Here is a 27,965-nt window from a genome sequence, read left to right on the forward strand (position 1 = left end):
TCCATAAATATTGGGACATGGACACAATTCTTATCTTTTGGGCTGTGAAAACCACCATAATGGATTGGAAAAGAAAACAAACAAAATATGGAGACTTTCAGCGCTTCACAGTGCAGATGGACAATGACCTGAAGCATACGGAGAAAGCCACCGAGGACTTTTTTGACAGCAAAGCAGTGCACTGGCCAGATCAATCAACCTGACCTGAATCCGATTCAGGTCGGTCTCTACAGCTCTCATTAGTTGCTCCCGTCGCATGCAGCACAACAACAAGACCAAAGAAGAGATACCAATTAAGAGGTGGTGAGCACCAACTCAGCGTCCGGAGAATGGACGAGATACCAAGAGACGGGTCAGTACAACAGAAGGAGTTCTTCTCTTGTCCATATGTCCAGAAGTTTTCTTCTGTCTGTTTTAACAGCATTGGAAGAGATGCCAGGAGAGCGGCCCGCACACCAGGAGCAGCAGAATTCACTTAAGGTATGCGTCAAGTCAATTGCTCAGGAAGCGCGTCTCCTGCAAGATGGCGCGCGCCATCGGGCTCACTGTGTCGTCCAAAGCATGGATGAGATACCAGGAGAAAGGTCAATAACAAAACACACCCGGGAAAAAATAATGCTGTTGTCTTTCTTTAATTCATTTTCTCAGCTTACACTGCTCAGAAAATGAAGCAGTGGAATGTTCCCAAGGGCCGAATTCAAGCGGGGCTTCCCGACACAAGACGTGTACAACAAACACAGCCTCTCATCTCTTGCTTATAAATAAGATAGTTGAAGCAAAAAACGAGCTTAAGGACAATAATGACGTCATATATGGAGGGTAATCACGGGATGAAAACAGAAGTGGGAGCTTTATCGGGGGGGATCGAAGCGGGACAACATTAGTCTTTCTCTCTAGCGTTTCACATATATTGAAGTGTTTTGGTCCCATTATCTGTAACAGTGAATGACAACCACGTCGCCCACATTCACGTCGTAATCGATTCTATTTCATCATTCTTGCTAAGCGAGCAGAGTGTGAAGGACTGGTGCGATTCGTGTGTGCGATTTGTGTGTGTGCGAGTGCGAGTTCCTCAGTTCTCAGCAGACCTGTCTAGCATGGACTTGAGGTGAGCGTGGAGCGGCTCGCACAACGCCTGGTAGGCCTGCGGGCTCAGGTGAAGGTAGTCGTACATGTCCTGGTGCGAGATGCTGCCGTTGGAGTGCACGAAGCCCGGGTCCACGTTCAGGAAGGAGGCGTGGGGGAGGCGGGCCACGGCTTCCCGCACCAACCGGTTGACTTCGCCGTTGCGCTCCCGCAGCGGGTTTGGAGATTTGCCCCTCGGTAGGAGTCCCTGCATAGGAGAGGTATGAATGTTAAAACGGTCAACTCTGTAAAGGCAGTAAATTGGTAGTATTTATTTAAACCACTGTTTCTTACCCAAACAGGCTGGTATCCAAATGGCTACTTTATAAAAAAAATAAAAAAATAAAATAAAAAAAAGCTTGCTTTTTATTGTAGTTGTTTGTCATCATCATCATCATCCTTATAATTATTATTATGCTTGTAGTTTAACATGGTATGGAACTACACTGCAGAGAGACAAAATATTAGGAACTGTTCACAATGCGATGCAGTGTAGTTCTAGACCACCACAACTACTAAGACTCTTTTTGTAGGCATCATTTATTTTTTGGTACAAAACAAGAACATTTTCAAACTAGGGGGGGGTCTAAATTAGTGCGTTTAATTTTGAGTTAATTTAAAGTTCCACTATTTTTTTTTTATGCAGGATTAATGACCGCCCCTTACTTGGAAAGTCTTTACTGGGTGAATTCCAGTTGCAACGCAGTAGACACGTCGACGTCAAGATTAGCAGTAATACATTTTATAATAATGCGTATATTTGTGGAGACTGGGGTCAAGTTGTGTTTTACAATTTTAAAAATGTGCAGAATTTCACAAGTTACTTCATCTTAAAGATTAGATAGCTCTTAATGTGAAAAGAAAAATGCACTGAGCTGTCACCAACGTCTTACAAATGCAATTATGCCATCTAGTGACAGAAAAATGACCTCAACACAAATCAATATATCACACTTGTTTTTTACAGTACATCTTTTTAAATTTGAACTCAATTTTATGAATTATTATAAAATTACTGTATCAATGACTAAAAGATGCAGCCATATATCTATTAGTTTTAAAAAAAAATCCCCCACTTTTAAGTTAACAAGAGTATGAAAACTTAGGTAAAAAAATATTTTATTATACATTTGATTTAGAACAGATATAAAATTTGCGATTAATCGTGAGTTAACTATTGAAGTCATGCAATTAAGTACGATTAAAAATTTTAACCGCCTGACACCACTAGTTTAAACGTAAAAATTATTAAAACTAATAAAATTATATCAAACACTATAATTATGCAAGTTCCTTTTGGTTGAAAAAAAATGTATTAAATTAGTTATTTCAAAATTTAAAAAAGATGCAAATGTATAAATGTAAATAACCGAAACAACTCAAAATTAGTATTAATAACGATTATGCTGGTTTTGTAATTGTGGAGTGAAATAATTGAAATTGTAATTGAATTTCAATTAATTGCACAGCCCGGCGCATACCCTGTTGGGACAAAAGTGTGCCGGTTACTTACGAGTACAAGCGTGTGAGCGTGCGGCAGCTTGTTCTTGACCACTTGCACGATTTCCATGATGCCTCCGCAGATCTGCTCGGCGGTGTGACCGCGATTTTGGGTCCCCACCCACAGCACGACGATCTGGAGCAACAAAAAGCGAGCAAATGACGCCGCAGTGTCCTCCTGATGAAAATGGAAGAAATGTACGGAAAACCTTTGGGCTGATGTGGTCCAGTTCACCGTTGGTCAGTCTCCAGAGCACGTGCTGCGTGGCGTCGCTGCCCACCCCGAAATTGAGGGCGTGGAGGGGGGAGAAGAGTTGTCGCCACACCTGCAAAAGCGTCCCCAAGAATAAATAAAACAAGCTTGGACGTCACATGAGCATACATTTGTAAAAAAAAAAGAAAAAGAAATGGGCATAAGGGATCGTTTCTTACGCCAAATTGGTGCATGAGTTGCACCAGAAAGTCGCCAACGAAGAGGACGTCGGGTTCTTTGTCTTTGCTGTCGGACAGGAAGCGGTTGTGCTGCAAACACACAGAACAACTCCCTCAGTATAGGAAGTGGCATCCTGGCGCCAAGGAACCAAAATTGAATTGAGTTGAGGAGCTTCATTTCGAGACAAGCAGTGCCAACTATAAGGGCTTTGAGAAATTGTATTTAGGGGGAGACAAAGTAGTGCTTTGCCACCATCTTGTGGCATCTATTGGCAAACATAAACCTCTTTAGTGAGGCTTTAATTTAGGACTGTCTATCACTATCAAATATTTATAAAAACGATCATCTAAAGCCAGTATCCCACATTTGCATTGCTTACAAATTATGTTTTCACCTCAGGGTTCGTTCAAGGTCGCAGCGTTTCCTAAACATTCTCTAAACAGTTTCTTAAGAACGTTAATAATGGTTTCCTAAACCGTCTTAATGGTCTTACTTGTCGCAGGGAAATTTTGCACGCATTAAAAATTTCCTCGCGACAATAAAGACCGTTAAGACGGTTTTGAGAACATTTAGGAGACGCTGCAACCTTGAACGAACCTTGTCGTGAAATCAACATTCGCTAGCGTTGCAAACATTCAGGGCGGCATGTGGGTGAGTGGTTAGCACGTCCGTCTTCCAGTGCAGAGGATGTGAGACCGAGTCCGGGTTTCGGCCTTCCTGGGTGGAGCTTGGATAATCTCCCCGTGCCTGCGTGGGTTTTCTCAGGGTACTCCGATTTCCTCCCACATTCCAAAGACATGCATGTCAGGTTAATTGAACACTCCAAATTGCCCATAGGTGTGATTCTGAGTGTGGATGGTTGTTCGTCTCTGTTTGCCCTGCGATTAGCTGGCAGCCAGCTCAGGGGGTACCCTGCTTACTGCCCGAAGCCAGCTGGGATAGGCTCCGGCGCCCCCCGCGACCCTTGTGAGGACAAGTGGTTAAGAAAACGGATGGATGGATGCAAACATTCATCTCTCAGTGGGATACGGACCTTATTGATCATTCCATTGAATAATCAAGTAAACGGATACATTTGCACTTTCTACCAATAGAGGGTGCTGATACAGTGAAAACACTGTGCAGTACAATGTAGTTTTATGAACACTGGAAATAAGTTGATGCCGGAACATGCATGTGTGAATTGACCGTCTGCCTGCGATGACGTCACAGGAGGATGACGCTAATTAAAATGATGTTTTGTCACAAACACACTCATGATGTACACGTACACACCATCGACATCCATCGTCCGTCTCCCTGAGTGTCCTCACAGGCGGTGGGTGTGGCGGCCGGGTTCCGCTCGTCGGCGCTCATGGCTCGGCCTCGATCAGCGTTTGAAAGCAGGCACGGTTCGGCACTTTCTGTTACAACGACACAAAAGCGAACAAAACACAAGAATGAGCTAACACGGCTAGCCGGGCGCTAGTTTAACACACCAATTAAATTAGCACTAGTAGCCTAGCTTGTCTGCTTATTTTCTTTACTTAAAGAGAATGCGTCTCATTCAAACCTTAGTCGTTAAAATAATTGTGCGCTACGTTATATGTTGGAATCAACCTGCATAAACTTACTTGCAGGTTGAATATGTATAGTTAAATAGTAGAAAATCCCGTCATCATCGCACAAAATCTGTTTCAGGAAGTGAGAGTCCACGCTGACGGAACGTACCACAAATTCCCGTGGGTGTAACGGTGCATTGTATTTTAAAACATTTCGCTTCTTTAGTAGTATTTTAAAACCACGATTCAAAATTAGAGGGGAATACATTTGTAAATACCGTGTTTCATTTCAATTAAATTGGGAAATAAGAGATAAAGATTAGCTATGTCGTGAGACTCCCCCGTAGAAGTGTGTCAATGGACCGGTCCCGCTTCATTGGGACGTTTGAGAGCGCCAACGCTGCGCTCGCCATCCGCAGCATCGCGTTTGGAACGTCAGTTAAAACGTTAAAAACTCGCTCAAACTCTCGGAAACCAGTTCTGGGTTGTTTTATAACGCTGGTGCGACGGGTTTGCAGTTAATTCCGCTACACGCGACTCATATTTGGTCGTATTTAACTTGGACGCAGTGCAGTAACTTCATTCAGGTGTGTCTTCTGTTCAAATTGCACCTGTTAGGCACCGTATCTCCACACGGCTAACAAACGTGCTCGATTGTATCGTTTATGATCACTCGTGCAGGGTTTTTGTCCTTTTTTTCCTCTTATGTTATAAATATGACAATTGACAAATATGAATTGATTTGCAGGTGCGGTAACCTCCTCGGACGCTGATCCGTCTTCTGGCTTGGCTCTGCTAACGTCCGATAGATGGCGACGTCGCCAGTCTGTAAGTAAAGTTGACATTTTAACCGCCTGCCATGCTGCAACACTGCCACAACATGGTACACTTGCACACTTGCACGCCCAATAAATCAATGTTCAGCATTGAACAGTGCCTTTTGCATTGAGATAAAAGTGCACTGCGTCATCGGAGAGCTGCTTCTACTTATTTTTGCTTGTTTAGCTACAAGAGAGGGCAAAGCCTCATTATGACTGCACATTTACAGCAATGCAAACGACAATAAACACGTACCATAAGTAAGTGAGTAAGTAAATAAATAATAATAATAACATAATAACGTACTTTTGTATTTAAAATCGTTGGCAGCTGGTTTAAAAAAAAAAGTAAAACCATAGCTGCGCTGCAGTGACGGGCAATTCTTCATACGTAATTCTAATGGCACAATCCAAAAAGAAAAGAAGAAAATGAGAAATGTGCTTAATTCAAACCTTGCAAATCCCAAATAACAGTTGCCAATTGAAATGAATGGAAATCTCATTCATGTGTTAAAGTGCTGTTCGCTAGTATCTGCCCAACTCCTGCTTGTTCTCTAGTCAGTTGAATTGACTGCTATCATATAGCAATCATATCTTAAGCCTATATTTTTAAAAAGGGAGATATCAACTCTGTATGTGTATGGCAGAGTTTTCCAAAGTAAATTTCTTCAGTCTATAACTTCTTTCTCTCTCTCTTTCAAGTCAAGATGAGCCACGCGCCTGAGGGACGACCCATCGGCGCCTGCAAATGCCAAACGGACACGAGCAAGCCCAAAATGAAACGACTGAGGTCACGGAAGGACCGCAGTCAGACGAGAGGCGGCAAGAACGCCTCCAAGGTGGAAGCGCGCCACTGCCACCGTCGGTGCGGCCTGGATATCGAGCATCTGCACGGCTGCTGCCGCCACGCCCGGAGGAGGGACGGCGCGTCGCTCTCTCCGCCGCTCTGCGACGCGGTGGCGCCCACGCAGGAAGCCAGCGTCATCACGGAGGCCCGCCTCATCGGCCGCCGCGGCTTCTTCAACCGCGAGGTGAAGTCCATCGACATCAAACGGCTGTTGCTGGGGGAGAAGGAGACCAAGGCAAAGACGACGTCGCCACATGTCATTTGTGATGCCAGTGGTCCAGATGAGGAGGCCGAAGCCACAGATGCACGTGAGAAGAAAAGCCAGGCGTCAGACGTGACGCCAGACCAAATACAACAAGAGCATCCTTCATCCCTAGCCTCTGCCCGTACCCCGGTGGCAAAGAGGACGAAACCCGATCCACGCGGGAGGCCGCCGTCTTCAGCCGAGCGCACGCCCCCGAGAAAGAAACTCCCTGAACCGCCGCGAGCGCCCAGCCCGATTCTTCGTCGGCCCGTCGCCGCGAAAACCAGCGTGGATGCTCACGCCCAAAGAGAAGGAGCTGCTAGCAAGTCCATCGACGTGGTGGCGCAGCGGCTGCGCGACACCTTGCGCTTCCCTTTAATGAGGAAGCGGGACCTGCTGGCGGAGAGCAGGGAGGTGCTGCTACGGGCACTGCGGCAGGCGCACGGCCAGAACCTGCAGCAGAATCTTCTCTCCATGCAATCAGGCAACGGCCTCCAACCACACCCTCGGAAAGAGGTCCAGAATCCGAAGACCACGCGGAAAGACCGGGATACACGCTTGACGCCAGGTAGGTACAAAATGGCATCTCCAGTTGGGTTTCCATCCACCCATTTGTATTCTTGTTAAACTAAATGGAAACGCCAGAAATTCGAAAAAAGGGCCCAAAATTTGCAAAAAAGTTTTTACGCTTAGGGGTGGTGGATTTTGAAGCGTATCGAAAAAAGGAAAATGCAAATTTTGGCTATGGAAACAGGTTTTGCGAATAACCGCAGGCAAGACCGGATACACGTCGCACATTTTGACCGGATAGTACATCACAGGTACGTTTGTAGTCGCAAAGCAATGGCGGACAATAAAGTAAGGTATTTTTGGGGGGACGAAACAGAAATCTTTTTGGAATTAATTAAATGAGAGAATATTAATGCAACGATACAGTTCAAGAATTACAAAAGAAAACTCATACGCTGCTTCCTGTTCTTCTTCTTCTTTGAAATTACTGGTAGATCACATCTCTATGGTGTATAGCGCCACCTACAGCGGCGGAGTCCCCTCTCAATATTCGCAAAAGAAGAACCGATATAAACGAGCATAAGTCGCATGTCCGTTTTGCGCATTTTCAGTAAATTCGCTTAAAACATTTGAAACAATTGGATGGAAACCTGACTAATGACCAAGTTTACATGCAGACAATATTTGGGTTAAGGTCAAAATTCCGGTTCCTGAAACTTTTGGGATAACCCCTTTACATGCGTGAGTGGACAGAGTTGCATGTCCCAATCCAAACCGCGACGCACGGACAACGCCATTACGTAAATAGACAGTTTTGCGGCATTACTGTTTAGTTGCACGTGTTTTGTAATGGAACCAGGGCTCAGGTCTGACTTTCGAGTACACGGTTTCAAATGGTCCGGGAGGCAACAGGTACTTCCTGTGCTCAAAAGAGCAAGGTTTGAGCAAAAGTATCTGTTGCAAGCTTTGTAGAATATAGTAGAAGCAGAAGTAGAAAAAGTGATTAGTCGCAATTAATTACAGAAAATTATGTGTTTAATAATTTGTTTTTAAATTAATCCCTTGAGTGGGGATGTAACGATAATCAAACATCACGATATTGTGGGGAGGTTGGCGATTTAAAAATAAATAAATAATAATAAATAAAATTAAAAAAATAATAATAATTACAATTAAAAAAGAAAAAAGTCACAATATTGTGAAAAAATAACTATTAGCGTGGATTTTAAACATAGGCCAAAACATGCCTTGTGAAAATTCAACTGCACTCAAAAACTAGCCACTAGAGAGTGCTAGAACTGCACAAATGGAAATCAACCTGACTTTTATAACAGATGTGCTGCTTTTATGATCGTGACATGACGACGACAATATTGTGGCAGTTTTAATATCATGATATTGCCATTATCATTACATCCCTACTTGTTAGCACTCATTTTTTATTCATAAATGGAATATTAATCATAGTGCTGTGTTTTGACTACAGTAGTGCTGGAACATAAAATGTATTATTGCTTTAAAAGTTGTAAAAATTTGGGCTTAGTTCCCATTTAATTTACGCACTACTAACAAAAAGCTTAGTTCGGTCAAATTAAATAAATAGCATGTTTGTTTGTTTTTTTTTGTTTTTTAAACACATTCGCAGGACCATTTCAAGTCAATTTTTCAGATTCCTTCTATTTCGGAAGCGAGGACGCTCCTGTTTTGGAAAACGTAAGGAAGGAAAGAAAGCGTGTTTCTTGGGATCTCAGTGCTCCGCAACAGCAGCACTTCAGCCGGGTAAGGACATCGGTTTTTTTTGTGTGTGTGTGTGTGTGTTGTTTTTTTGGGGCAAAGTCTTTAGCTACCTCCACCTCACTTTGTGTCCTGTGAAGACGGACGCTTGGCCAACAAGCCCCATGGACACTTCGGCGGGCTTCTTGGAGGACATCTTCAGGCCTCGCGTCTCGCCGGAGTTCAGCATGGACTTCGGCTCCTCCAGCTGCTCCTCGGCGGCGGTACATCAGCTGTTCGCCCCATCTCCCGCCTGGCAGGCGGAACCGCCGGCGCAGGACTTCGACAGAGCGGCCGTCGAGTTGGACCCCTTCGACGGCTGTTTTACGCAGAGGAGGTCGAGTCGGTCGCAGGCGAGCTACACGCAGCTCAGCCCCTGCCGGGAGCTGGCAGGCCGATATTCGCCGCCGAACTTTTCTCTGGAGCGGGACACCTTTGAACGTCACCAGTACTCCTTCGCCTCCACCTTCGCCTCCCAGCCTTTTACCTCCCTCCACGACCACCATTACCAGCCATCCTGCAACCTCGAAAGTCCCGCATTTTCATTCATGTCCTTGTCAAGCCCCAAACACTGGTCCTTTCGCCCCAGGAAGCTGTACTAACACATCACGTCAAGAGGGAACGTCAGGCAAGAAATATTCTTAACAATTAATATGTTCAAAAGTGTTCCTTCACTAGTCCAACCACTGAATATTGCATTCTTGAAATGAGAATTAACCCGATTAATCCGTCAGTTCATCCATCCCAGGGGTCTGTCATTTTGTCCTATACGCCCTCTGCTGGCGACTGAAATTGATGTCAAAGTGCTCGCTGCAAACGTCTCCTGGCCAAACCCGGAAACCAGGTGAGCTGTGACGTTTGCGACGCAATCCTGAGAGTGCTTTGACATCATTTTCTGTCGCCATCCCAATGCAAACAATGGCAGCCCCCTAAGATAGATGAAAACAATTGATTTTTATCTGGTCAGTTCTTATTCCATTAATGCGGTATTAATGACAATACTGTTTTTAGACTAGTGGGGCGGCACATAGACTCGAAGAAATGTTCTACATCAAATTCCCCTTGAACTCACTTTTGTTTGCTAATTTTTGTTCTTTTGTAAACACTCATTGTATTTCATAGACAGAGTGAAAGTGTGCTGTTTTGAATAAAAAAATAAGCACAAATTAAACCTTGAACAAAACGTGGAATGTCATTACAAATTACCAACAAAAAAAAAAACAATCGTCCGAGCGATTAACCTCACAAACCAGATTGAACACTCGGGAGTTCTTCACATTATCTGGAACTTCAGTCGGCAGAGGAGGGACTTGCTGTGCAATACTTCGAGTTGATTGGACGATGCGGCATCTTGTGCACGTTTGCTTTGACCAATCACGACAACAGCTGAAAATGTCGGTGAGTAATTCTGCGAGAACAGAATAATTACAGTGTCCTTTCGTCTGTTAGGTTTGTTTGTTTCCCCCGACGTCGGCACTTCCTGGATTTGTCATAGCTGCATGTCCCGCCCTAAACAACGACTGATTGGTCGCTTGCGTACGTATCAGCGGGGAGCAGTACAAGATGCATTCTCATAGTATTTGTAAACAAATACCGCGAGAATTCCGCTTGCTCGCAAGGTTATCAAGCGATTGCTCGTATCTCAAATACTCGCCAAGGCACTCGTATCTCAAGGCACCGCTTTTAATGGCATTAACTCTTTTTCTCCCCAAAACGTAGAAAAAGTTTTAAATATTGCCATGGTCCAAAAAACAGATTTATACGTTTGTTTTTTTATGCTAGAGCTCCGATGCAGCCTCAGAACTGAAGAGAATGCTTGAAGCAATGGTAGTTATTACAGAAACGGCCAGCGGGTGGCAGCCGAGTATAAGAGATCGACCAGGGCCATGTTGCAAAAATGTATTTTTCTCAGGTTTGTGAATAATGATGAAACTTAGCTATATTCTAATGCTAATTGCTGCAAAACAGAAACAGTTGTAGTACAAATGTACTTTTTTCCTGATGAAAGAAGAGACTCTAATCTTTCTTTTGGTAGGTTCCATGTTTTTATAGCAATGGAACTTTGCAAAATACGTAAAAATCCAGCAAAACAGCTGGGAGCAAAAGGGGTTTCACAATTTCCAGACGGTGTCTTCTCAAAATAACAAAAAAGATCAAGGATTATAGGACTTTTTCAAAGCTAAAATTAGCCTGTTCTTGGATGACACTCATTTACTTCTAGTCAACTCTTGCGGTTTAAATGACCTGGATGACTGAGAACCTAACTTGCTATAGAAAGTGCAAATTATTTAATATATGTAATAGTTCCCATCCGCTATGAGAGTCCGAGTGTCAGAATCTCCCACATCGCCGTCGTCCGTAGCCGCCTGAGTTTTGTCACTGTCCTCCGTCTCCAGTTTGCTGCCTGCCTTCACCGCGCGACGCAGCTGATTCCAGAACAGCTCCTGAGCCTGCTCGGGGTTAACGCAGTCCGAGGCGGGCCACTGCAGGTACGTCTTCTTCAGCATGACCTTCCTCATGCGGTGGTAGGACGACATCTGGCGCTCTGAGACGGGCTCCAGGAAGACGAGCAGGAGCACGTCGCGGTGCTCGTCGAAGAGCCGGTAGCTGGCCAGCTGCATCTCCAGGGAGCACCATTCACTTTGGAGGAAATTGCGGCTCACCACGCAGATGGTCTTGCGGCTGCTGTACACGGCGGCGACTATGTTGTCCACGATGTCGCGGCCGGGCTCGAAGTCGCGGTGATGCAGGCAAAGTTTCAACGACGAGCCGTTGCCCTCCAGGTTGGGCAGCAGCTGCACCATGACCCAATCCTCGTCGTTGGAGTTGTAGGACACAAACGCGTCGTACTTGGAGTTCTCTTCCTCCTCCTTGAACTTGCGCCACTGCTCGCCGAACCAGGAGCGAAACACGTAGTAGCCGTACTTCATTTTCCAGTAGAGTTTGACATAAAGCAGCGGGAAGGCTGTCAACAGGACCACCGCGGCCGCCGTGCTGAAGAAGAGATACTCGCCGAGGTCCACGTAGCAGACGTTGGTTGCGAAGTTGTAGAAGTCGTTCTTCTCACCCGCCTGGCACGGCAGATTCTGGAGGTACACCACCTGGACCTTTTTGTTGTTGGCGGTCCAGTTCTGCAGCAAGCTGTTCATGCAAGTGCAGCTGAGCGGAAGGTTGCGTATGTCCAAGTAGCGCAGATTGGACAGACGGTTCAACGTGTCCACGTCGAGGGTTTGCATGCCGTTGTGATTGAGCTGCAATGACTGCAACTGGCTGAGGTTGCCAAACACCGCTCGAGAAAAGGTCTGGATGCCCGCATTTTCTAAAGTCAACTTGGACAGTTTCCGAAGATTCTTAAAAATGCCCGGTTGCAGCAGGATGTTCACGTCGCAGCATTTGTCCAAGGTGAGGAAGCGCAGGCCTGTCAGGTCATCAAATGCATCGGGGGAAATGTAGGAGATTTGATTGTTGGTGAGATAAAGATGAGTGAGATTGCGAAGGCCGCGGAAAAACTTGTTGGGCAACAGGTTGAGGCCGTAAGGACGCTGGCCGCCCATCTTCAAGTCTCTAAGTCTGCTGACGTTAACAAATGGTGAGCTGACATTTAGGACGGAGAAGTGAATAAAGTTATTTTCTAAATCCAGTACTGTGAGCGTGTGCTGAAACACGGTGTGGAGTGCCATGTCAATCTGCCTCAGGTTGTTTCCGTCCAGGTATAACTTTGAGAGGTTTTGGAGTCCTTCTAGTCCCGAAGAGGAAATTTTGGTAATCTTGTTCCCGCCGAGGTCCAGCACTTTTAGATTGCTGAGATGGAGGAAGGTCTTGTTGAAAATGACAGAGATGCGATTGTTGCGTAGGTTGAGGGTTTGCAGCGCCGACAGATCCTCGAAGGTTTCAACGAACAGGTCGGTGAGAAGGTTGTTGTCCAGACGCAGCATCTGGAGCTTGGAAAGTCCCTTGAGAGCATTCGTTGCCAGAAAGGCAATATTGTTGATGTTTAAATTCAGGGTAACGGCATTTGGCGTGTGATGGAAAGCGTAGGCGGACACAATTAGGATGCGGTTGTAGCGGAAGCTGAGCTCCTCCAAATGAAAGAAAGGCTTCACGTTCTTGCAGTTGTAAAGGGTGGTCAGTAGGTTATGCTCAATATTTAACTTTTTCAAATAGCGATTGTGGCCAAGAAAGCCGAGGCAAGGTGAGTTCTTGTTGATGGAGCTCCTTATGTGATTTTGTGATAAATCCACAGACGACGTGATGGTTGGGCAGTAGGACAGCGTTTCCTTTTGAAGGTCCCCGACGCCGTTGCTGCCCAGACGCAGCGCGTTGACGTATTTCACCTTCCGCCTCAGCAGCTTGCACAGCTCAAGGAGCACGGAGTTGTTTTTCACGCCCGTGCCGGTGAAGTCCACGTGGCCCAGGTTGATGTTGCTGACGCTCAAAAGGGTCATCACGTTCACCGCGGTCGAGCGCAACTTCAGGTAGTTGGTTCGCGCCAGGTCCACGCCGAGAAAAGCTTCCGCCGGCAGTCTAGGATTGTAGGACAAATCCAAGATCTTGACGTCCGAGAGGAAGGAGCGCTCGCATCCCAGTGTGGACAAATTGTTTCGGCACAGGTACAACTTGACCAGGGACCTGGGAAACCCAATTTGGTTGTGGTGCAGGGAATTTAAGTTGTTGCAGCACAAGTTCAGGCTCTGCAGATTTTCTAAGCGTGACACAGAATCAACAATCCCTGAGAAGTTTCTGAGGAGGTTCTGGCGCAGTATTAAAGTTTGGAGCTTGCGCATGCCTGAAAAAATCCCTACCGGCAGCTGCTTGAGCCGATTGCCCCTCAGGGAGAGGTAGGTGAGATTGTGCAGGCTTGAAAACAGCGAGGGGCTCAGCCGGGAGATGTTGTTGAAGGACAAGTTGAGAGACCGGAGTTGATTCAGGTCGCTGAAAGCGAAGGCGTCAATGGTGTGCAAATGGTTGCCGTCCAGCCGAAGCTCCTGAAGCTCTTTGAACTTGGCGAAGGTGTTGTTGGGAATGTACACGATTGAATTTGTCAACATGGTGAGACTGATGACGACGGGCGGCAGGTCCTCCAAGATTGCGGATATGTTCGTCTCCTTTCGTTGGTTGCATTTGAAGTTGCGCTTCCCCGAGTCGAACACTTCAATGCAGTCCTTATAGGTATACGCCGCCGCCGCCGCCAGGACGAGCGCAAGCGGCAACAGCCGACAGACAAGAGCCGCCATGGGGCCGCTTTTTTTCCTGGCAGTCCCACGGACTCCTTTCCACGCTAATATTGGACTTTCATCCGTGGGAATCTGAGGGCAGAAACACGCAGGGCAGGAAATGAATCTCAGAGTACAGAAGTCGCATGCGCAGTTTGTCGTCATCAATGGGGGGGGGTGACCAGATTTTCCAAATGAATAACCCCTTTTATTTGTTTAAAGACATCACGTGAACATTTTGGCTGTTTTTTGTGGGGGGCTGGATTAACGGAGTTTCACTTCATTTTAGTAGAGAACATTCATTTGATGTACAAAAAGGAAATCGTGTCCTGAGCTTGCTTCATGTCAAGTTACGACGCATGGAACCTCCACCGCAAAAACCTGACGCCAATGTTTGCTTAAACATGAATGTGAGGCTTACACTTCCTTACCATAAATATAGTTTCCTTTTTCACATTTTGTCCAGAGCTCAACTGCGCACTCGTGTTCTTTTTTTTTTCTTTTTTTTGCAGCCATATAGTAATGTATTATTTATAATTAAGTAAACAATAATAATTGGATAAATGTAAACAATATTTTGGTTACATGCGCACATACACTTGGGCAATGGAATATTTATGGGAAGGATGTGATTGGCAAATTAAATAACGGGCCAAAATGCCGAGAGAAATTGGAATATGCAAAGTAAATCATCTGTTCTCATTTTGCATGACTCATACTAAATGTAAATGATAACTAGTGCTGTCAAAGTTAAAGCGTTAACTGATTAATTAATTACAAAAAAATTATCACAATCATAAATTAACGCAGATTAATCGCACTATTAATTTTGACCATAGATGATTCTTTAGCGTGACAGCGGATGGCTACGTTTAAGGTAGCACAGGTTGTGTTTGAGCAATAAACATAATTACATGCATTAAAGTAAAACATTTAATAAATGTTTGCATATCACATTTAGAATATTTGTCCATGTCAAAATATTGGGGTAATTTTTTTCCCATTTTAAATTTATGCAAGTAATTAACTGATTTGAAAAAAGAGGAAGATGAGCGTGTGCAGTGGATCAAAAAATGTTGAAGACGTCCTCATAACATTAAATGTCAAAAGAATGAACACATAACCAGTGCTCTTCAAAATTGGCGGGAATTTTTTTGTGATAAAAAAGCCTTTTTTTTAGTAAGCGATTAATCGTGATTAATCAAAATTCTAAGATGTGATTACTCTGATTAAAAATTTGAATCGTTTGACAGCTCTAATTATAACCAAATTCATAAGTTGAAAATACTTAACATTTATGTGTAAAACTGTTTATTTTTCTAATCTATTGATATTTCCCATCAATTTGTCATGATCTATGTTTTGTGTCTTGTCAAGATGTCTCTCGTTGTCTCGTCAGTTTGTTTGTATTTAGTTCCCTGCTTTTGTTCATTGTCCTTGTCATGTCTTGTTGCTTTTCTATCTCAGTCCAAGTCTAGCATTCTTACTCCCAGTATTTAGTTACTTTTTGTACCCGGTAATTTTGTACTTTTGTTACGTTATGTTTTACTGTATTTTTGCATAATCCTAAAGAGTGGAAAAAAAGAGGGACCTAAATATCGGTTGTGCATGATTGAAATGTGGTACAGCAATTTCCCCTCTTCTACTCAAATTATTTTTTCATATATGCAAGTCAAAATGTTTTTGTTTTTTTTCAGTATAGTACATAGGACTCTTGGTCATGTAAAAATTTAGTGGACTAGATTAAAGAATGGGGGGGGGGGGGGGTGTTTATGTGGCCCATGGGCCATTTTTTACCCACCACTGCTTCTAGGGAAATGCACCAAACACAAAAATATTCCTGTGTGAGCTTGACAGTTGACATGGGAAAAAAATGCTATTCATCTAAGACTGCTACAATTGATGTAACTGCACTTTTTACATTACGTTACCACTTTGCCTGTAGTTCTCTTCAGCGGTCGGTTTTTGCACTCCAAAACAAGGAATAATTGCAACGTAAACATGCTTTGACCACTTCAAGTCCCCTGCGAGAACACACCCTTGGCATACTCTACACATAATACTGCATGAAAAGACAAATATGAGTATTTGAAGAAGAAGAAGAAGATGATTAAGGAGTTATTTTATCTTACCCGGTCAAAGGAAATGCGTCCCGCTCGTTGCCTTCTCAGTTTCACGTTAGTCGAAAAGAGGAAGGCGACACTTTGCAATTCATGTGTGCTTTGCTGACGCCAAATGAAGAGTAAACAAACCCAAAGAGGAAAACATTTGAAAAGTCATGAGTTGACAACACACAAACACTATTGTTATTGGATGGATGTGATTGTCAAAATAAATAATGAGTCAAAATGCATGAGACAATTTCGTCTCTTATTCATGTCAAGTTTATTTATACAGTATGGCCTTTAATCACAATAAAGTCTCAAAGGGCTTCACACACCCACAGTTGACAAATATTAACGACATCCCCTGATCTAACCACAAGATGGCAAGGAAAAACTTAAGATATATATATATATTGTGAAGGACTTGGATTTGGACAGACTTTACTGACTTTGAAGTTAGCTTCTTGTGCTAGTCTTGCTACTCGCTAGCCGGCGTAGCCGCCATATGCTGTGACTAATTAAGCGTCTCCGTTTCACATTTAAGATCAGTGATTCCCAACCACTAATGTGTTGCAAGAGATCGTCAGGTGTGCCACGGGAAATTACCCAATGTCACCTTGAGTCCCTTTTAAAGTGAAAACAAATGTCTTCTAAATTTGACACTCTACAAAGAGTGATATTAACCTTCCAACCAAGTATATAACATAAGGGTTTCAGTTGTAGTTGGCAAAGCTAGCTAGTGTTAGAGTAGACAATATTAAGTATTGTACTCTTTGCGTGTTCAATTAACTGAATGGTGAGATTCTGGTGAAGAAGTCCCTTTGCAAAGGTATCAAAAGCTTTTGATGACAACAGTTGAACTCTCTCAAACAGTGGTCTTGTTCAGATTGTGTGTCCTCTACTCCGGCACATCATTATTTATTGAAAAGTGGGTGAATACGAAAAGTCTCCTCCCATCAGCCCACAGTACATTTGTTTACAACTCAGTGAATACAAGAAAATCCCCCCTTCTGTTCCCATAGGTATAAATCAGATTAGAGAAAAACAATAATCAGCCTGTGCCTCCCTTCCGACCGGCTGAGACCGGTCCTAGACTCCCTTCAAGATAGCAAATGTAAAAACCCGTTGCCCTTCTTCTGAGAGTGAGACAGATAATACAATTCTATTCATTGAGCCATACTGCTATAACTAAATCCAAAACGGCTAAAATATAAATTGAAACTGAAAAACAATGTTAATAACTCATCATTAGCTAACTGTATAGCGTGACAGATAGCCGCTGATGCTGAACAAAGGTGCCCAAGATCTTGTAGAGTGGGGGAGGTGCGACTCATGCCGCCCAGGCCTCAAATACGCCACCTGGCCCCGTTTTAGCCACACCGAAAGAAATATGCAAAACTGAAATGGTAAAAAAAGAGTTTCACGCTATACCGGCTATATCTCCACAATTAACAGTCTTTGTACATTTATATAAATGATCTCAAACCAGTGGAATGTGTTTTGAAACAAATCTAGGAATTCCCTTTACAGGGTCTTTAATTGCTCCCAAAATTGTTGTCATTGAAATGTGCATTAAGAGCTTTGTGTTTAACTAAACGAGCTCAGATTTCACATTAAATCAATTTGTGGGTACATTTTGACAACTAATATTTATGGACTTTTTGTGCCAATTTTCTTTGGTGGTGACATTTTCCTAATGTACAATATGCACCTCGCTTCAACAAAGTTGGGAAACGCTGATTCAGATGACATCAGTAACTGATTTCATGCCAGCAAAGAAAAAAAGTATTATTATTTATCACTGTTATAGTCCCATACTTATAAAACAGTAATTGACGACAATTCATTATGCTACTTGAAAGAATGGTTTCCACCAAATTGTTCTTTGTTCAAATTATATTGTCTTCTTTTTTATCCTCTCATCTTTTGCTCTCGTGCCATTTGACACAGTCCACACTGCATCAGGCAGGCCATGACGAACCAGTCTTTACACACCGAACCCTGTGGGAGGAAGCGGTACACGCACACGGTGACATACTTTGAACCATAAACTATGCAATTTCCTCAAAGTAGCATTTGGTGGTAATGGTAAACAACGTACGCAATGTACTGATTATGTTATTGCTGGTTTTCTTGCACCCATTATTTTTGACATGCATCTACTTCCACATAATTCTTCTGATTTGCATCAATCCAATATCAACATCTTCCAAAAATTCACACCTTGTAGGCTATTATTTTTCTAATTCCAAAAGTTCATTTTGCCGATATTCAGCAAACATTTTCAACCCAAAATTACCCATTCATTCCCAATAGGACATTCGAAATAACAGATTTGCATCAGCTCGAGGTTCAAATCTCGCTTCGGTTCTTCTTGTTAGGAGTTTGAATGTTCTCCACATGCTTGTGTGGGTTTTCCCTGTCTTATAATTCCAAAATGTGTCCGTTAGGTTCACTCTAGTCTCTAAAATTGTCCATTGGTGTAAATTCGAGTGACGACGCCAGTCCAAGGTGTGCCAGCTGGGATGAGCTCTGACTTTACCAGTGACCTTTCAGAGGACAAGCTTCCACAAAATGGATGAATGGATGGATAGAAAATGCAAGTTTCTATGCACTTTTTTAAATGATGCTGCGTACAACATAGTCAGAAAAGAACATACACTCGAAAAACAGTTGAGTCAAAAGTAACCCAATTATGGATCAAAAATGGACCGACCCACTTTATGGGTCAATTTGACCCAACTTTCTGGGTTGTCTTATACAAAATGACCCAATACCACCATAAAGATTAAGCCCCATAACCTGACCCAACTTACTTCAATGCGGTACTCGTGTCGCACGCTGGTCCTCAAAGCCACCGAGGAGCCAGGGAGGAAGGCCAGGCAGCAGCTCTCGCCGTGGTCCTGGGCCACCTTGCACCCCAGGATGCACGGCAAGAAGGTCCCGCACAGACCTGCCAACCAAACACATAGCGTAAGAGCGCCGCCGACCACCGCTCGCTCCTGCCATTTCAACGCCTACAGATGCCGCAGTCGTCACAACAGTCCAACGTGTCGGAGCTCCAGTCGGACACGGCGGACTGGCGGGCAACCACTTGAGGCTGGGAGGCGATCACGCTGGGCTGGAAAGACATGGCTGCCAGCTGGGACGGAAAATGTTCGCCGATGTGCGCTCACCCTCTCGGGTGGGCTCTCATAGCGCCTGCGCGACGACCCACCTTGAGTGTTTGATTTCGGGGCGTAGCGCAGCATTCAAAAGGGTGCGCCCAACGTGATTCATTTGTGTGTTATGATTTTTTTTCTTTTTGTATCAGCTGGCAATCATTGAAGAGCGGAGAAGGAATGAAAATGGAGCGGGTGTGGCGTGTGCACGCCATCTACACTTTGGATAGATGAATTGTTAAACGTGTGTTTGTATTTGTGAAGTACGTGTTGTACTCGCCATCAGAATGAACAAATCATCCATTCATCCATTTTCTATAGCGCTTGCCCTTCAGTAGGACGAGAGCCTATCCCGGCTGATTCGGGGGCAGGGTTATGGAGGCCCAAAACTGCCAAAATTCTAAAGAAATAAATGACTAAATAAATAAATAAGTGACTACGTGAAAATAAAAAAACGGATATAAAAAATGTGATTCCAAAATTAAATTAAAAATATATATAAAAATGGAAATACAAATAACATTATATATACATATATATATATATATATATATATATATATATATATATATATATATATATATATATATATATATATATATATATATATATATATATATATATCAAGTTCTTCCTTGCCATCTTGTGGTTAGATCGGGGGATGTCGTTAATATTTGTCAACTGTGGGTGTGTGAAGCCCTTTGAAACTTCATTGTGATTAAAGGCTACACTGTATAAATAAACTTGACATGAACAAGAGATGAAATTGTCTTAAGCATTTTGACTCATAAGTACAAATAAATATTTTTTAAAAAAACGTTGAAATAAATACAAGAATAAATATATAAATAGAATTAAATATCAGTCAATCAATAAAAACACTCTGCTCTCAGTTATTTATTTCCTGCTCTGCCAGGATGAAATGTTGTTCAAATTACCATTTTTATTTATTGATTGAGATTTAATTATATTTATATATTTATTTGTATATTTATTTCAACATTTATTTATATTTTTTGAATCTCGTTTTTTATTTTTGCATGCAGTTATTTATTTATGGCTATATTGTTGTTGTTATTTCCATTTATATTTATTTATTTATTATTTAATTTTTGAATAATATTTTTTATATCCGTTTTTGTTTTCACTTTTAGTCATTTATTTTTTTAGAATTTTACTCTCCCTAGATACAACAAATATATAAAACATCCATCATTGAACAACATTACATAACATAAACAACATTATTGATTGTACTGTATGTCCAGTTAGACAAGTGTCAAAACCATTCAGTACTTGGCAGATTACTGGCATTTTAATTCATTTCAATGAAAACTTGATTTGGCCTTAAGTCAATGTATGCAGCTGTAACCTTTTCTAGCTTTTGCTGCATAAATATAGTACTCCAAAGAAATTCAAAAAGGGAACCGTGAACATTTAGCCTCGCTTCATAGTGAAATCCTCACGCAGCAACAGAGGAAGTGAAAGTATTTTCTTGTAATCAGTATATTGTGGAGAGAGAAAAAACAACAACGTTGCCTTCTCGCATGCCTCTCCACACCAGCAGGGGGCATCATAGTACGATTAATAAAAGCTACAAAAAAAGCGAGGGAAATAACGACCACCACCGCAAAACCTTCAGTCCTGGCAGAACGACAGCAACAATGAAGCAACAAAGACTGAAAGTAAGCACGCAACTAAATACAAGCACACACCACCAGCCATTGAAGTAAGGAGTGTTCTATAAGGGCCAAAAACAGCAGTGACCGCTTTCAAGGTCCCTAATCCCGATTGTAAATTTGTAATTTTTTCGTGATCTCGCTCCAAAAACAAGTACATTTTTAAGTAGAGCTGCCAAGATTAATCGACAAGTAATCGATTATCAAATTAATTGACTAACCGTTTGGGGCCTCTTTTTTTTTTTTTCATGTAAAATTGTCCCAATCCTCTGATTTCAGCATATCAACAGTAATTATTCCCTGATTTCTGTGTTTAATCAAAACAAGACAATTAGAAACACATTTGGAAACAATGACTGAACTGGTAACATAGTACATCAATCAGAATAAACAGTAATCTGGGGGGCGGGGGGGGGGGGGTGCTTTTTGAATACACTTAAATGCAAAATTAAAATGAATCTGATTAGTCTATTAATCGATTGAATAATCAACAGAATAATCGATTGTAAACATATTCCATAGTGACAGCACTATTTTTGAGGGCCTAAACATGGATGTAAAGTTATGAAACTTATCAAGCATATCAGGTCTGGTGAAAAAAAAAAATCTTATTTTGCAGTTGTCATACACGATTGCAAAAAAATTATATTAAATACAAATGGCTGGACAAGAAGTACAAAATAAGTCAACTGTTTTAAAATGAATAGAAAGGGAACTTTTTTTTTTTTAACACTTTTGGCCCATTTTTTTTTGTCTTTTGCAAAACTGTCCTTAGAGGTCTCATCTGAGGCCCCACACTTGAACCCTGTGGAACACCATACCTTTCGTTATACATGTGAATTCAGATTGCACATATGATTGCGTGTTATTTTCTTCCAATGCAAGTGTATTAAAGTGTAAAGCACTTGTTTGGAAAACGTGTCGTTCCTATAAAGCTGCATCCATTCCAAATAACGTTGACCGGAACAGAAGTAAAAGAAACATCTGCGCTATTGTGCAAGCGCTGAGTTTACCAGAGGACCCTCAGTCGGGACAAAAGTAACCACAAGACGATTCAGTTCCTCACACTTTTGGCAGATGAGATGTTTGTGAACAGAAATCGGGGAGGAAAAAGAAGACTTTTTTTTTTTTGGGTCAAAGCTAAGCCTGAATATGTGGAAGTGTGAAGAAGTTGATGAATCATCAGCACTCTGAAACTGTATAGCAACAACCTTTTTACTGAGAACAGCAATTTAAAAAAATCAAACTCAAGTTTTTTATTTTTTTAATGGGTCGTAGTTTTACTATTTGGTGTATTGTGATGTCACCTCAATGGATTTTGTTTGTGAAGGCAGTTTCACAAAAATATGGCCTTTATCATACATTGTGTGCAAAGTAGCTCCATTTTTGGGATTTGATCAAATGTTTAAAAAAAAAAAAAAAAAAAAACATCTGTGGATGGTGGAAGAAGATTTGCCAGTGGCATGTTGTGTCCGCTACATAATCCTAACAAAGTGGAAAAATGTTTGACAGTTTTGTTATACGCATCCCATATATGTATAAAATGATTTTAATTGAAGTTTTAACTGACTGCATTTCCATTTATTCTGCATTATCGTCTTCTCGGGGGCGAGTCAAGCTTGTCTTCCTTTTAGTGTGCGTTTCGAGGTTTTATTTTTTTAAGCTTGATGATAATACGAAATGAACACCACGAGGGATGCTTCTGCAGAACCTTTTTTCCACAACATCCACATCAGTCACGCACTGTCTGTCTGCCATAAAAGATCTTTTAAACTTGTCTGCAGCACTTTAATTTTTTTGTTTTTTTTGTTTTTGCAGCGTGTCATAATTTCCTGCAAGGCAAAAATAAGACGCTCATCCATTCCTACGACAATCTATGTTTGCGTCTGTCCAAAAGCGTGTGAGGATTCGGTTCCCGAAATTGTGACTTCTTCTTTTTTTTTTTTTCCCATCCCACTTTTGTGACTGCAAAACAACAGATTTGCTTGATACGCTTTTCAGTCTGCAGGCCATTCACATCTGCAACCAACATGGATGATTACATGGCAACCACTGAGGAGGACTACTGGGTGAGTGAAATTTCCCATTAAGGGCCAAACGACTAGAGAATATTGTTTAGTATAACAAAAATATGAATGCTAAATATAATAACGTACACTATATCAGAACATCCCTGCTTTATATCACAAGCTGATTTGTTTCTAAAGCACAGAAATACAGTTTGCACTAGATATGCATGCAAGCTGTTTCTCCAAGCCACCTTAAATTTTCTTTCGTGATATTTTAAGGCGGATTAAATATGGTTTTGTTATTTCTATGTATGGTATTATTATTTTTCCTCATGTTTGTAATGTTCATACCAAATAAATCATTTAATTTACAAAAAAAAAAATTAATTTAGGAGAAAGCCCAAATTGGAAGCTTTGCATGTTTTTTTCTTCTTAAAAGAATTGCCTAAGCCATTTGTTGTTGTTTTTATTGTTTGTTTTTTTGCAAAAAAAAATTTTTTTGCCTAACTGATCTCATGATGCAAATGGTTCAATTAGTTTGTGTTTCCTGAAAAACCTGAAAAAATGACTTGGGCGATTCATTTAAGAAAATATTGATACGGAAAACTGAAATATCACCAATGTCCAACATGAAACGCTAATGCCATCAAGCTTTTTGCAGCACAGTACCCCTAACCCTCTTTTTAACTTCTAGTAACTTCATGAATTACTATGAAATTACTACATCAATTAACTCAAAAGATACAGCAGATTTGTGTTGGCATTAGAATATAGCGAAGTTTCATCATTATTCACAAATCTATTTAGAATTGTGAGTAATTGAGGTATTTTTGCAACATAGCCTTGGTTGGTCTCTTATACTCTGCTGCCACCTGCTGGCCGTTTTTGTAATAACTACCATTGCTTGACGCATTCTCTTCAGTTCAGAGGCTGCATCAAAGCCTTCTGTATGCTCTAGCATAAAAACAACAACATATAAATACGTCTTTGGGAGCACGGTAATATTTAAAATAGAACGTATATATACATTTTTGGGAGCAAATGAGTTAATCACGAGATTCATTGCGATAAAAATTTGGAATGGTGCCGATGAAAGGAAACTGCTGTTCTTGTATGTCATCAGATAATCGACTACGACAACTACACGTCGTCCCCCGAGACCAGCAAGACGTACGCGGGCCCCTGCCCCCACGAGGACATCTACGCCTTTGCGCAGCGGTACCTGCCCGTGGTCTACATCCTGGTCTTCATCCTGGCCGTGGTTGGCAACGGGCTGGTGCTGGGCGTGATCCGCCGTTACCGCCACTCCCGCGGCGGCGGCTGCGGCGGCTGCGGCGGCTGCTCCTTCTCCCTGACCGACACCTTCCTCCTCCACCTGGCCGTCTCCGACCTGCTGCTGGCCTTCACGCTGCCGCTCTTCGCCACGCAGTGGGCCCACCAGTGGGTGTTCGGCGAGGCGGTCTGCAAGGTCTCCGGCGCCCTGTTCTCGCTCAACCGCTACAGCGGCATCCTCTTCCTGGCCTGCATCAGCTTCGACCGCTACCTGGCCATCGTCCACGCCGTCAGCTCCGGCTGGAAGCGCAACACCTGCCAGGCGCAGGTGGCCTGCGCCTTCATCTGGGCCTGCTGCCTCACCCTGGGCGGGGTGGACATCGCCTTCAAGCAGGTGGGCGAGGTGAGAATCGGCGAGGGGCCGGGGCCGCTCCTGTGCCAGGTGTGGTTCACCGACAACGCCGAGCAGTGGCAGGCCGGCCTGCAGCTGCTCAGCGTGAGTCTGGGCTTCGGGCTGCCGCTCCTCATCATGCTGTACTGCTACATCCGGATCTTCCGCTCGCTGTGCAACGCCAGCCGCCGGCAAAAGCGCAAGTCGCTGAGCCTCATCGTGTCCCTGGTGGCGGTCTTCGTGCTGTGCTGGGCGCCGTACAACTGCTTCCAGCTGGCCGACGGCCTGCAGAGGTTGGGCGCGGTGGCGGGCGGCTGCCGCTTCGGCCGCGTGGTGGACATGGGCACGGTGATCACCGAGAGCGTCGGGCTGTCGCACTGCGCCCTCAACCCGCTGCTGTACGGCTTCGTGGGGGTCAAGTTCCGCAGGGAGATGGCGCGCATGTGCAAGGGGCTGCTGGGCGAGCGAGGCTGGTCGGGGGCGGAGCAATGGAGGGAGAGGAAGCGGAAGGCCGTCGGCTCGTACAGCTCGGCCGAGAGCGAAAACACGTCCTACTCGGTCATGGTGGGAAGATGAGTGAGAAGTGGAGGGGGTCCGGAATAGTACTGTACCGCTTTTCCATTGCGCGGTGCTGGCTCCAGTGTTTCCCACAGATTTGAAATCTACGTCTAATCTGGCAGGGGGCGTATGGGGGGGTCTCATTCCTGTTACTAAGTCTCCTCTAGCCTCACGATCCACAAAGTGACGGCAAACCAACTTTACGTGCAGTATATCCGGTCGCAACGTATATATATATATAAAAACAAATTTATACATTTTACATTTCTTGAAAACTACTTGTGTGGTGGCCAGTTTACTTGGGTGGCCCGCCCAAGTATTAACATGGTGTGGGAAACGCTGGGCTCCACTGATTCTAAAACCTGATGCAAATTTTCAAATGTTTTCTCATTTAAAAATTGTGAAAAGACAAAAAAAGAAGCATACAGTACTTCCTCGTTCAAAACCTAACGCTACAGTGAGGGTTATTAGATTTGGAATTTTAGTTAGTTTTGATTTCGTTTTAAGTTCTGTTTTTTAAATTGAGTTTGTTATAACTCATTTTCTCCCCAAAAACGTATAAAAGCGTTCTATTTTAAATATTATAGTCCATAAAACGTATTTATACGTTTTCTATGTTTTTTAATGCTCGAGCATACAGAAGGCTTTGATGCAGCCTCTGAACTGAAGAGAATGCGTCAAGCAATGGTAATTACCAAAATAGCCAGCAGGTGGCAGCAGAGTATACGAGATCAACCAGGGCCATGTTGCAAAAAGCTTTTCAGATTTGTGAATAATGATGACACTTGGCTATATTCTAATGCTAATTGCTGCAAAACGGACACAGAAATAAATACCCTTTTTTCCTGATGAGATTAGTTTTTAGGATGGTTCGGTTAGTTTTTATTAGTTTTAGTTATTTAATAAATGCTTAGTTTTCGTTTGGATTGAGTTAGTTTCGGTATTAGTTTTAGTAAAAAAAAAAAAAAAGTATAATAAAATAAATAAATAAATAAATCTACTTGAAATCACATTTTAAATCATCCCCAAAAGCTTATGCATTAAATCAATTACCAAAAACTAAAACGAAGGACATTTTCACTATAACTAGTTTTGGTTTTAGGGTTTTTTTCTGTGAACGTAAAATGTAGTTCAGTTAGTTTTCGTTTAAAAAAAATACTTTTTTGTTTTTATTTTATTTCGTTAACGAAAATGTTTTTTGAATTTAAGTTTGAGTTTTTGCGTCAGTTTTCTTGAACTAAAATAACCTTGATTGATGAAAATAATGTCGTTTTTGAGAAACTAGTTCCATATTTTGGCACAAAAAAAGTTAAATAATATTGAGAGAGAAAAAAATCAAACAAGTCGTGTGAGAAAACACAACGTTGCAGCAAAGTGGACATAGTGGCTTTTAGTAGTGCGACGTCTCGAGTTTAGACAGCATGCGTGATAAATTGTCATGTCTATTTGTGTTTTATGACAGGAACCATGAGCAACCTGGTACTAGAAATAGTACCTCATAGTACCACTTTTTGCCAGTGAAAATGCATCAATAGTGAGTAAAGCAAGGCAAGGCAGTTTCCTTTATATAGTGCATTTCATACCCAAAGTGCTCAACATTGCTACAGAACAACATTTCAAGGCAAAATAATTCAAGACATTTAAAAACAGAATAATTTAAGACATTTAAAATGAAAGGAAAATTTACTAAAAGAAAGATTTGAAAGACCTTAATCCTAGGTATGGGTTGTCCTGGATTAAAAAGCATTCTTAAGACTTATTCCCTTTGCATGCGACATAACAGCTAAATGCTGCTTCACCATGTTTGCTTTAAACTCTGAGCTCCACTAATTGACCCGAGTCTGTTGACATCAGAACCCTACTGGATGTTTATGTTCCATGAGTATTTCCTTAGGGTATTCAGGATCCAACCATTTAGTGATTTATAGGCTAGTAGTAGAATTTTAAATTAAAAAAAATATCTTCTATACAGCTGACTGCTCTTTTGAGGGAGTCCAGTCTTTGGATTTGAGCACTAGTAAGTACTGCGCAGTGAAAAAGAGTTATACGGTACTCCCTTCTTGATCAAGACTGGAAACAGTTCTCTGTGTCGTTGTGGTGCCGCCTCATGCTTAATATTGCCGCTTTAAAACAAACAAAAAAAAAAACATCTAATGACCTATTGTGTTGTTGGATGTTTTTTGTTTGTATGGTAAACTTGTGAAATAGTACTGCTCTTACCGATTAATTGTAAATGTATTGAATTTTAAATGCTTTTACTTGTTTGGTCACTTGTAGTTAGTCTGGGAATATAATTGTGCCCTTCTTCTCATTTATCATGAAAACAAAGTTACCCGAGTGAAAATTATGTAAATAGTTGAAACAATTCTGCTGACTGTGTCTCTTTTTTTGCGGCTCCAAACATCCAGCTGCATGTGTGCGCTCTGTGTTGCAAAAAGAAAAGAAAAAGAGGAAATGATTGTAACTCATGTATGATGTTAAAGGTGGCATACAAGCCTCAGCATTGGTTTATGTGCTATGATTTGAATGATTAATTTTTGGAGGAATAAAATAATCTATGTCTCTACAATTGCACAGTACTAATTTTTTTTTTTTTTTTTTTGCATTGTGCCAGGTGAGAAAGGAAAGTAATCAACTCATTATTTTTGAGAGAAAAACGTTGTATATTTTCGAGGAGAAATTCTATCTATTGTTGAGAAAATCGTATATTTTTTTAGGGGGGAAAAGTTTTCTAAGAAAATGTTAAAAAATGCTGTTTATTTTTTGGTTACATTTGTTCTTAAGCT

General features: G+C 42.2%; 5 protein-coding genes across 9 annotated transcripts; 2 read left to right on the forward strand and 3 right to left on the reverse strand.

Annotated features, from left to right (window-relative positions):
• Positions 1-613: 613 nt before the first annotated feature.
• Positions 614-4,758, reverse strand: pafah1b3 (platelet-activating factor acetylhydrolase, isoform Ib, gamma subunit). The gene is made up of 6 exons (XM_086078680.1): positions 4,672-4,758; positions 4,334-4,461; positions 3,058-3,147; positions 2,835-2,951; positions 2,639-2,761; positions 614-1,333 (listed from the first exon to the last, which is right to left on the reverse strand). The coding sequence occupies exons 2-6, from the start codon at positions 4,412-4,414 to the stop codon at positions 1,073-1,075; spliced, it is 672 nt and encodes a 223-aa protein (XP_085934806.1). The 5' UTR covers positions 4,415-4,461; positions 4,672-4,758; the 3' UTR covers positions 614-1,072.
• A 236-nt stretch (positions 4,759-4,994) lies between these two features.
• On the forward strand, positions 4,995-9,905 carry prr19 (proline rich 19). Of its 3 annotated transcripts, none has more exons than XM_086078837.1 (5): positions 4,995-5,186; positions 5,348-5,427; positions 6,120-7,076; positions 8,664-8,797; positions 8,893-9,905. In XM_086078837.1, exons 2-5 carry the CDS (start codon positions 5,409-5,411, stop codon positions 9,391-9,393), a joined length of 1,611 nt encoding a protein of 536 aa, XP_085934963.1. In that variant the 5' UTR covers positions 4,995-5,186; positions 5,348-5,408; the 3' UTR covers positions 9,394-9,905. The 3 variants fall into 3 exon arrangements, with proteins under 3 accessions (XP_085934963.1, XP_085934964.1, XP_085934965.1); XM_086078838.1 differs by having other exon boundaries at positions 8,688-8,797; XM_086078839.1 differs by having other exon boundaries at positions 6,125-7,076.
• Positions 9,906-10,872: 967 nt separating this feature from the next.
• Positions 10,873-16,171, reverse strand: tlr21 (toll-like receptor 21). The gene is made up of 2 exons (XM_086078214.1): positions 16,137-16,171; positions 10,873-14,097 (listed from the first exon to the last, which is right to left on the reverse strand). Exon 2 carries the CDS (start codon positions 14,023-14,025, stop codon positions 11,080-11,082), a length of 2,946 nt encoding a protein of 981 aa, XP_085934340.1. The 5' UTR covers positions 14,026-14,097; positions 16,137-16,171; the 3' UTR covers positions 10,873-11,079.
• Positions 16,172-16,371: 200 nt separating this feature from the next.
• On the reverse strand, positions 16,372-19,261 carry cnfn (cornifelin). The gene is made up of 3 exons (XM_086078984.1): positions 19,131-19,261; positions 18,926-19,062; positions 16,372-18,110 (listed from the first exon to the last, which is right to left on the reverse strand). Exons 1-3 carry the CDS (start codon positions 19,240-19,242, stop codon positions 18,021-18,023), a joined length of 339 nt encoding a protein of 112 aa, XP_085935110.1. The 5' UTR covers positions 19,243-19,261; the 3' UTR covers positions 16,372-18,020.
• A 1,626-nt stretch (positions 19,262-20,887) lies between these two features.
• On the forward strand, positions 20,888-27,706 carry cxcr3.2 (chemokine (C-X-C motif) receptor 3, tandem duplicate 2). 3 transcript variants are annotated; one of them, XM_086077363.1, is made up of 3 exons: positions 20,888-20,955; positions 22,768-23,018; positions 24,082-27,706. In XM_086077363.1, exons 2-3 carry the CDS (start codon positions 22,980-22,982, stop codon positions 25,195-25,197), a joined length of 1,155 nt encoding a protein of 384 aa, XP_085933489.1. In that variant the 5' UTR covers positions 20,888-20,955; positions 22,768-22,979; the 3' UTR covers positions 25,198-27,706. The 3 variants fall into 3 exon arrangements, with proteins under 3 accessions (XP_085933489.1, XP_085933488.1, XP_085933490.1); XM_086077362.1 differs by having other exon boundaries at positions 20,910-20,955; positions 22,929-23,018; XM_086077364.1 differs by lacking the exon at positions 20,888-20,955 and having other exon boundaries at positions 22,834-22,847; positions 22,951-23,018.
• The last annotated feature ends 259 nt before the right edge of the window (positions 27,707-27,965 follow it).

Source organism: Leptonotus elevatus, chromosome 6 (assembly GCF_054856555.1).
Source record: "Leptonotus elevatus isolate MCC_2025b chromosome 6, RoL_Lele_1.0, whole genome shotgun sequence".
Classification (NCBI taxonomy): Eukaryota; Metazoa; Chordata; class Actinopteri; order Syngnathiformes; family Syngnathidae; genus Leptonotus; species Leptonotus elevatus.